Source organism: Bison bison, unplaced genomic scaffold (assembly GCF_000754665.1).
Source record: "Bison bison bison isolate TAMUID 2011002044 unplaced genomic scaffold, Bison_UMD1.0 scf7180017845312, whole genome shotgun sequence".
NCBI classification, from domain to species: Eukaryota; Metazoa; Chordata; class Mammalia; order Artiodactyla; family Bovidae; genus Bison; species Bison bison.
The window spans coordinates 249,196-259,724 of NW_011475885.1; the positions used below are offsets into that span (position 1 = coordinate 249,196).

Sequence of the window (10,529 nt, forward strand, 5' to 3'; positions counted from 1 at the left end):
CAGTTTTCCCAGCACCACTTGTTAAAGAGATTGTCTTTAATCCATTGTATATTCTTGCCTCCTTTGTCAAAGATAAGGTGTCCATATGTGTGTGGATTTATCTCTGGGCTTTCTATTTTGTTCCATTGATCTGTATTTCTGTCTTTGTGCCAGTACCATACTGTCTTGATAACTGTGGCTTTGTAATAAAGCCTGAAGTCAGGCAGGTTGATTCCTCCAGTTCCATTCTTCTTTCTCAAGATAGCTTTGGCTATTCGAGGTTTTTTTGTATTTCCATACAAACTGTGAAATTATTTGTTCTAGCTCTGTGAAGAATACCGTTGGTAGCTTGATAGGGATTGCATTGAATCTATAAATTGCTTTGGGTAGTATACTCATTTTCACTATATTGATTCTTCCAATCCATGAACATGGTATATTTCTCCATCTATTAGTGTCCTCTTTGATTTCTTTCACCAGTGTTTTATAGTTTTCTATATATAGGTCTTTAGTTTCTTTAGGTAGATATATTCCTAAGTATTTTATTCTTTCCGTTGCAATGGTGAATGGAATTGTTTCCTTAATTTCTCTTTCAGTTTTCTCATTATTAGTGTATAGGAATGCAAGGGATTTCTGTGTGTTGATTTTATATCCTGCAACTTTACTATAATCATTGATTAGTCCTAGTAATTTTCTGGTGGAGTCTTTAGGGTTTTCTATGTAAAGGATCATGTCATCTGCAAACAGTGAGAGTTTTACTTCTTTTCCAATTTGGATTCCTTTTATTTCTTTTTCTGCTCTGATTGCTGTGGCCAAAACTTCCAAAACTATGTTGAATAGTAATGGTGAAAGTGGGCACCCTTGTCTTGTTCCTGACTTTAGAGGAAATGCTTTCAATTTTTCACCATTGAGGATAATGTTTGCTGTGGGTTTGTCATATATAGCTTTTATTATGTTGAGGTATGTTCCTTCTATTCCTGCTTTCTGGAGAGTTTTTATCATAAATGGATGTTGAATTTTGTCAAAGGCTTTCTCTGCATCTATTGAGATAATCATATGGTTTTTGTTTTTCAATTTGTTAATGTGGTGTATAACATTGATAGATTTGCGGATATTGAAGAATCCTTGCATCCCTGGGATAAAGCCCACTTGGTCATGGTGTATGATCTTTTTAATGTGTTGTTGGATTCTGATTGCTAGAATTTTGTTAAGGATTTTTGCATCTATGTTCATCAGTGATATTGCTTTCAAAGTTGTGTATAAAACAGTCTGTTAACTGCACGTTTGTAGATAACCCTTATGATTAAATAAAACATCAGACTATAGTGGTTTTCTTTTTTTATTCAGTCGATTTATTGAGTCCTCTGTTGTGTAAAATGCACAGTACTAAGAACTGGGGATATACATGATTCTTTTTCTTCAATGAGTTTACAATCTACTTTATTTGTTTTTGTTTTTGACTATACAGGGGTGTCAGCTATATTTTCAGAAAAAAGCTAGCGACTTGGGAAGATAGATTCCTAGTCATTCTGTGATACTTTTATCAAAGAATTTTGTAATTTGATTTACTTTTCCATTGTGCACAAATTGGTCCAACTCATCACAGCAGGTTTTTAGAAACCCAGCTTTTAGGAAGTGTTGTTTCAGACATCATTTAAAGGAAGGAGTACTTTTAGAAGTTGATAGGAGCAGTAAGGTTTTGAATTTAAAGAAAAAGTGATTCTTTATCCAAGTTTAAGCATAGCCCAATCAACATTTATGAAAGATATTATAATAAAAATTATATAAATGTCAGCTCTGTAGGTGAGGGCTTTGTTTTTATGCAGGTATTTTTCTGCATAATCTACATTTACAGGTGAAAATAATTATACCTTTTCATTCTTTTCAGATCTAAGTTCTTTATATATCTTAGATTGCCACACTTTTATCCTACAGAAGATGAAACCAAACGTAAAATATTTTCTGGGCTTCCCTGGTGGCTCAGAGGTTAGAAGGAGCTTTATTTAAACTAGTTGTTGTTCAGTCGTGTCTGACTCTTTGTGACCCCATGAGTACATTAGTTTTCTTCTGACCTGCAGCTGAATTTAATTGATGATTAGCTTGATTGGTTTTCTGGGGCATCTTTTCACATTTGTTTTATTAATCATTTTTAGGGATTTTGTATAAACTCACTAAAAAATCAAGAATAAATATAATCTGAAGAACAATGATGTTTTCCTTAAAGAATGTAATTTATTTAAAATATGGAATAAACAAATTGTTTAGATAAGCTAAGCATTAGTAACTGAATCATAACATTACTGTTTTGCACAAGGTACAATTTCAGTCTTGTTATAAGGTTAAATTGTTAGGCCTACAGTTGTCAGTATTGCTAAGACTCATCCCTTATATGTTCAGTTTTGATTAGTTATGCAAGCGGAATAGCTTTTTCTTTTGATAAGCACATGGAATGTTTTAAGATAGTATTATTTCAGTTTTTGAAGACTCCTTTGACCATGAGACCTATTATGACTTTTTGCTTTTTTCTCCCAAAGGTTTAGGTTATGCTGATGTTGAGAACCGTGTACCATGCAAGCCAGAGACAGTTATGAGAATTGCCAGTATCAGCAAAAGCCTCACTATGGTTGCTATTGCCAAACTGTGGGAAGCAGGGAAACTGGATCTTGATATTCCAGTACAACATTATGTTCCTGAATTCCCAGAAAAAGAATATGAAGGTGAAAAGGTAATGAAGCCCATAGTTCCTTTTTCTAATGACGTCTAAGTGGTTTAAAAGCTTTCATAAGATTCTTTGATTTGTTTTTAAATTTTGTTAATGGATTAAAGTTTTATTTTCTCCTGGTAATAACTGATTGGATATTTTTCTAAAATTTGAGGCTAAAGATGCGTACATGATAGCAGCAGTTTAAAATGGAAAATATTGCTGGAACATTATTCCAAGGCTACTGACTTTTTATTATGCAGTTTAATACTGTAGTTGAATTTTCATGTTTTTACTGTTAGGTGTCTGTCACAACAAGATTATTGATTTCCCATTTAAGTGGAATTCGTCATTATGAAAAGGACATGAAAAAGGTGAAAGAAGAGAAAGCTTATAAAGCCTTAAAGATGATGAAAGGGATGATGGAATCTGACCAAGAAAAAGAGTTAAAAGAAAAAGGAGGCAAAAGTAACGAAAAGAATGACTTTGCGAAAGCTAAGGTAGAGCAAGATAATGAAACCAAAGGCCGAAATTCAAAACCTTGCAAGAAAAAGAATGATTTTGAACAAGGTGAATTATATTTGAAAGAAAAATTTGAAAATTCAATTGAATCTCTAAGATTATTTAAAAATGACCCTTTGTTCTTCAAACCTGGTGAGTGTTAATTTCTTCTTTTTACAAAATCATCATTATTGAATGATTAATTTTCAGAAACTCCAAAATGATACCATCCTGAGTGCATTCAATGTGGTTGATGATGGTATGGTTTTGTTACATGCTTGCCTTTGTTGTCTATAGTTCTTAACAAAGCCTAGCATTCAGGCAGTTAGTTGTTTGCTTTAACTTCACTGGAGGCTACCTAGACATTTAATGGATTCTCAGTATCAGGATATTCATGGAAAAAATAAGGTGTTGGAATAGCCCTCCAAATAAAATTTGGACCAAAGTTTGCATGCTGAAGCATTGCTGATTTTTTGTATTTTGTTAGTATTTAATTAAATTGTTCAATTTGTTTTATGCATTCATTTCTTAAAGAAATTAGCATACCCCAGCTTAATTTTATTTCCCAAAAAGCTGCTCTATAAAAATAATTTTTTGTGTATTTTTTGGTATGATGCCTGCCAAAACCACTTTATCTTTAAATTTATTGTAGGTTTATGTCCTTGTAGTCCATTTTCATTTTAAAAGTGGTTTGTGGAAATTCCCTAGACATCCAGTGGTTAGGACTCCATCCTTCCATGGCAAGGGGCAAGGGGTTCAAATCCCAACTGGGGCATGGCGAAGAAAACAAAAAACAAACAAAAAAACTAATAAATATATCGATCATTTTATTAACATGCTTGTGTTTGAGACATGAAATAAGCAGGGCCATTGCAAAGTTGACTAAATTTGTTAATATATCATTCATGATCTTCACCTAAATGGTTAGTAAAATATTCTAGTTTTAAAAATATGCCAGTTTTCAGTAGAAAAATATTTTGCATGTTTTTGAATAATAATGAAGCACTTTTTTTTTTTTCCCCCTTTGCAATGATGTCTCAAGGTAGTCAGTTTTTGTATTCAACTTTTGGCTATACCCTACTGGCAGCCATAGTAGAAAGAGCTTCAGGATATAAATATTTGGACTATATGCAGAAAATATTCCATGACTTGGATATGCTGACAACTGTGCAGGAGGAAAATGAGCCAGTGATTTACAATAGAGCAAGGTAAATGATTACCTTCTGGTATGTCTAGCTATATTGCATCTTCATACTATGTTATCAATTTAAAGTCACGCTTTGCTTGTCTCCATTCCATAATCAACCTGCCACATTTTGGGAGCTTTTCTTCATGTCTCTTTTTCCACCTAAAATGTAAGTAAAATAAAATGTATTTTATTTTTCATATATATTTGTATATATATATATATGAAGTAGTCCAAGTTCCTTAGATAAAAGTTAGCAATAATAATTTAAGCACATGAATAATTAAACTAAAATTTTACCCATCATGGCTATCTATAATTTGATCTTCCATCATCCCTTATATTTTAGTTAATCTTTTATTTACCTTTTATTATTTTTAATTATTTTTTAAATTTAGAAATTATCTTACACTTATAGAAAAGTTACACAAACTGGTACAAAGAATTTTCATATACTCTTCAACCAGATTCCCCACGTTAGTTATTTTACTACATTTGCTTTATCTGTCTGTCTCTGTTATTTTTTTCTCAGCCATTTGGAAATCAGTTGGTAATATGCTACCCCTTATACTTAAGTGGTACCCATAAATACTTAAATATGTATTTTCTAAAACTAAGGGCATTCAGGAAATTAACATCAACATAATGCTTGTATCAAATCTACACACAGTATTCAGATTTTATCAGTTGCCCCAATAATGTCCTTTATAACACAAGGAAAAACATTTTTCTTTCTGGTGCAGGATCTAATCTAGGATCGCACGTTACATTTAATCGTCAGGTCTCTCAGAAGTCACATGAATTCATTGTATTCCTTTACTGGTGATGATAATTTGAAGTGGTATATACCAGTTTTCTCCCCTGTAAAACTTTGAAAATCATTTTATTGAAATAATCAAGCTAAAATTTTGTCATAATTTTTAGTAGTAATGTATAAAAAAGGCAGTGAAAGAAAATCTTGTGACTAAAGACTAATTCAAGTTTTACAGTTATAGTGTTTTCCATTTTACTCTTATTATTTGGTTGGTTAGAAAGGTAACAACACATTTAACAAATCAACTGTTACTTTTACCTTTTAAGTTTCCATTAGAGGACACACTTTACAAATGACTTAATGATACTTGACTGGATGAAATGGTAGAGGTTTGTAGGTTTATCTCCCCATACTAGCTTTGTTCAGTTTTCTGTTGTATTTAGTTAAATTACCATTTTAAAATTATCAGCTTATTTAAAAGGATCAAATATGCATTGCAAATCAGCCTGAAAGAGATTTTTTGAACCTAAAAGAAATTAGGTTAGCAGCAAGCAGTGAATTATAAGTTTAAGTGACCTGTAGGGGGTTTTTTTGTTGTTGTTTTGTTCTTTTTTTTTTTTTAATTGAAGTGTAGTTGATTTACAATGTTGTGCTAATTTCTGCTGTATAGCAAAGAGGCTCAGTTATACACATATACACATTCTTTATTTAATATTGTTTTCTATTATGGTGTATCCCAGGAGGTTGGATATATTTCTCTGTGCTGTATTAGTAGGACCTTGTTGTTTATCCGTTCTAAATGTAACAGTTTGCATCAGCTAACCCCAGGCTCGCAGTTCATCCCTCTGCCTCCTCACCTCCCCTTTGGCAACCACGGCCCGTTCTCTATGTCTGTGAGTCTGTTTCTGATTTGTAGGTAGGTTCATGTGTGCAGTATTTTAGATTCCATATATGAGTGATATCATATGGTATTTGTCTTTCTCTTCCTGACTTACTTAGTATGATAATCTCTAGTTACATCCATGTTGCTACAAATGACATTATTTCTTTTTTTGTGGCTGAGTATACATCATGTGTGTGTGTATGTGTGTGTGTGTGTATACACACCACATCTTTATTTATTCGTCACTGGACATACAGATTGTTTCCATGTCTTGGCTATTGCAAACAGTGCTTCTATGAACATAGAGGTGCATGTATCTTTTTGAATTACGGTTTAGTCCAAGTATATGCCAAAGAGTGGTATTACTGGATCATATGGCAATTCTATTTTTAGTCTTTTGAGGAACCTCCTTACTCTTCTCCATAGCGGCTACACTAACTTACATTCCCACCAACAGTGTAGGAGGGTTCCCTTTTCTCCATACCCTCTCCAGCATTTGTTATTTGTAGACAGTTTAATGATGGAAATGACCTTAGTTTTCAGACAATGCTTATTATGTCTAGGTCCACATTATATTCTACTGGAAACATAGGAAAAAATAACACCTGAAGTTGTCAGTTGAATCTAGAAAAGATTCTCTAGTAGTGTTGGAATAGATGCATAACCTTATTTTGAGTTAAATCTAGGCATTTGATAACAAATACCTGCTCTTCTATAAAAGGGGGAATCACTGAGCCTCTTTTCTCAACTGAAAATTAAGTCTCCATGAATGTGCAGACTGCAAATCAGCTGTTGTTTGTTGTTTTCTTAGTAAGTAATGCACAAATACCAAAACATGGCATGTGGCAGTGAGTTAGTTTCATCTTATCGCCCATTCTTTGAGAAAAGGCAGTGGGTTTCTGTTTCTACCATTAAAGGTTTCCATCAGCTCTGGGTTTTTCTTTAGATTTTGCTTGTGCCCAGTGGTGCTAAAGGAGTAAGTGATTCTGTTTAGGTAGATTAAATGGACTACAGAAATAAAGTAGGACACTAAAAGAAGAAGGAAATGTTGTTACAGAGGAAAATGTTCTGTCCATTTTCTTTGTTTTTATTTTATTTGATAGAATTTCTACTGGGGCCTCTAAAAGCTCAACTCTGATTCTTATTTTTGTAACAGTTATTTCAAAAGGGCTTAGAGGCATCAGGTTCGAGTGGAAGTGCAGGGAGTAAAAGAAATCTTCTCAAAGATGTATGTTTAAAAAAAAACAACAAAAAACCTTAAAGTAAAACTTAGTAATTGCATATGTTTCTATTTGTTTTATGGTACAATTTTACAAGAAATAAAATTTTGAGCAAAAATTTGCAGCTTTGTTATCTAGTCTACTGACCCCTTGGTATAATCATACATATGTTTGTATTATCTTGACCTAGGCTTTTTAGAGTTACTGTGTCCCAGAAGTAAATATTTATCATCTCTATCACTTCTCTGTGTGAATGTGTGTGTGTCTTTAAAATAGTGTCTCACAGTATCTGTCACCTGTTTGAGATATTTTCCCAGAATCCCACCCCGAAATACTACCTACTTTTCTTTGGCCAGAATTTTAGTGTCAGGCCACATTCAGCTGTAAGGAATGCAGAGAAATCCGTTTTTAGCTGGGTGCATTGTTGTCCTGAATAAAACTGGGGTTTCTTGAAGAATAGGAACATTGATTCTGTATATGCAAATAGATACATTTATTCTGTATTTCAAGTGTACTCTATATAAGCAAGTAAACTAAATAACCCTTTAAGCAAAAACCCACAGGGGAATGGAGTGAATGTTCTTGCCACTGAAGGACACTGTTGATGGGGGAATCCTTAGTCAATGCATTAGCTTATTATTAGATACCATTCATATTTTCTCTGTGTTTGGCGTAATACTTGCAACAAAGATCTCTTTCATAATTGGATAAGACCAAAATCAAATAAAATGTTTTCTGAAGTGTTTGCTGTAGTTTGACAGTATAAGTATGGTCTTTTCCTTCTCTTATTGTCTTTATTATTAATTATTTTTATTTTTTCAAGTATCTTCTAAGATTAAGCATTGTTCCTTGTGAAGCTTTCTTTTATGCCTTTAGCCTATCTGGTAGTAGGTTCAGCCCATGTTAATGCTAAATGTTAGAGTGAGATTGGTTTGTATAATATGCATGTTAAATTCTATAGGTTATTTAACTTCTTAAAGCAATAAAATACAAAGTGATGCATAATTATTTGTAAAGGCATTTAAAAAGGATTTAAAATTATTTTGCATTTATAAGCTTCTAGATGTAGATTTCTATAGTACTATAATGTTGTGCAGAAACTATAGAGATTCTTCAGGATGACTGTTTTGTCATCTGGCATCATTCCATCAATTATTCAGTTACAAAGATATTACAGTAATTTAAGAACTTGTGTCCATAATTCCATTCTTTTAGTGCAGAAATCCTTTAAGAATTTGAAATAGTGAAGTTATTCAGCTGATCAAGAATATTTTCATGAGAAGTCATTAATTTGTCCTCTGTAAAAAGGAATCAAAAGATTAAAGCTTAGAATTTATTTTAAAAGAGGAGTCATCCTAATTTCCAGCCTTGATGTAAGTGCTTTGAAACACTTCATTAAAAGTTGTATAATGCAAAGCTGATTATTAACCAAAATAGGTTTGTAGGTCTCTCCTAGTTTACAAACTTGGCGATCACTCTAACAAATATATTTTTCATTGAGAAACCTATTTTTAATTATTCTATCATGTGAGATTTTTTTGAAATTTGATTGACTGGAAATACAAGTGTAATCAGCATTCAGGCAAAAAGTAACGAGGACCTTAAATACAAGAGTGGCTATAGAAATGAAAGGAAGGGAGAAAGATTAGACAGAAAGCTAAGGTTGGATGATGAGATTTGTCATTACTGAATGTGAGAGAGTTGAGGGCAAGAGAGGCAAGAAAGGTCTTAATGGAGAGGAGAAATATGAGAAAGTTCAGACGAGATCACTTCTGGACACGTTCATTTTGCAAAATGAGAAGACGATGTATCAAATCATTGGCTCATAGGGGAGCATATTTAGATCCTCTGTAGACTTTTTTAATCTTCAGAGCATATACCTGTGGTCACTCTTGCTTCACTCAATATTATGACTTGGACTTTTGGGAGACATATAAGAATCATGACAGAAGAAAGAGGAGTCATTTTGCAAATTATGTGCCCACTATCCTTCAGTGTTATGAATTTTGAAGGAAAGGGTGAGGCCCACTACTCAATCTGGTAAACAACATTGAGAAACAAATTTGAGACTCATTAATGCTAATAGAAAAACCGGTGGTAAATTTGGAACAGGGATTGTGGTACAGCTGCAGTTTTGTAGTTAATTCCTATAGAAAAGAAGACCTGGGACCCTGGAACCCCTGGTGATGGGAGGGATCTGGGAAATCACGGGACTGAGAGCTAGAAGAGAGAGCACAGAGCAAAGTGGCCTGTGGGGAGTGTCAGTGATGTGTTGGGTCACAGAGCTACAGGGGAAGCTAGAATGAGGGGAATTAGAAGATCCTTGATAACACGCAAGAGAGCTGTTTAGTAGAGATGAAGGAACAGAAGCCTTCTAAGGAACTGAATGAATGGAGAGGGTGAGTGCATGAAAACAGCAGGTGTGGACTGTTTTGTGTAGTTTGGCAATATATGAGAGTGCCAGACATCCTGGAATGTGAAGTCAAGTGGGCCTTAGGAAAGCATCACTACCAACAAAGCTAGTGGAGGTGATGGAATTCCAGTTGAGCTATTGCAAATACTGAAAGATGATGCTGTGAAAGTGCTGCACTCAATATGCCAGCAAATTTGGAAAACTCAGCAGTGGCCACAGGACTGGAAAAGGTCAGTTTTCATTCCAATCCCAAAGAAAGGCAATGCCAAAGAATGCTCAAACTACCGCACAATTGCACTCATCTCACACGTTAGGAAAGTAATGCTCAAAATTCTCCAAGCCAGGCTTCAGCAATACATGAACCATGAACTTCCAGATATTCAAGCTGGTTTTGAAAAGGCAGAGGAGCCAGAGATCAAATTGCCAAGATCTGCTGGATCATCGAAAAAGCAATAGAGTTCCAGAAAAACATCAATTTCTGCTTTATTGACTATGCCAAAGCCTTTGACTGTGTGGATCACAATAAACTGTGGAAAATTCTGAAAGAGATGGGAATACCAGACCACCTGACCTGCCTCTTGAGAAACCTATATGCAGGTCAGGAAGCAACAGTTAGAACTGGACAGGAAACAACAGACTGGTTCCAAATAGGAAAAGGAGTACGTCAAGGCTATATATTGTCACCCTGTTTATTTAACTTCTATGCATGAGAAATGCTGGGCTGGAAGAAGCACAAGCTGGAATCAAGATTACCAGGAGAAATATCAATAACCTCAGATATGCAGATGACACCACCCTTATGGCAGAAAGTGAAGAGGAACTAAAAAGCCTCTTGATGAAAGTGAAAGCGGAGAGTGAAAAAGTTGGCTTTAAAGCTCAACATTCAGAAAAC

The 10,529-nt window shown here is 34.1% G+C and overlaps 1 protein-coding gene across 1 annotated transcript in view; it reads left to right on the top strand.

The window, feature by feature from the left end:
- The window catches only part of LOC104983990 (serine beta-lactamase-like protein LACTB, mitochondrial), a 25,037-nt gene that overhangs the window by 9,171 nt on the left and 5,337 nt on the right, over positions 1-10,529 (top strand). The window contains exons 3-5 of the mRNA XM_010833561.1: positions 2,514-2,704; positions 2,983-3,334; positions 4,224-4,389. Coding sequence (XP_010831863.1) covers positions 2,514-2,704; positions 2,983-3,334; positions 4,224-4,389 — 709 coding nt within the window. The remainder of the gene's footprint in view (positions 1-2,513; positions 2,705-2,982; positions 3,335-4,223; positions 4,390-10,529) is intronic.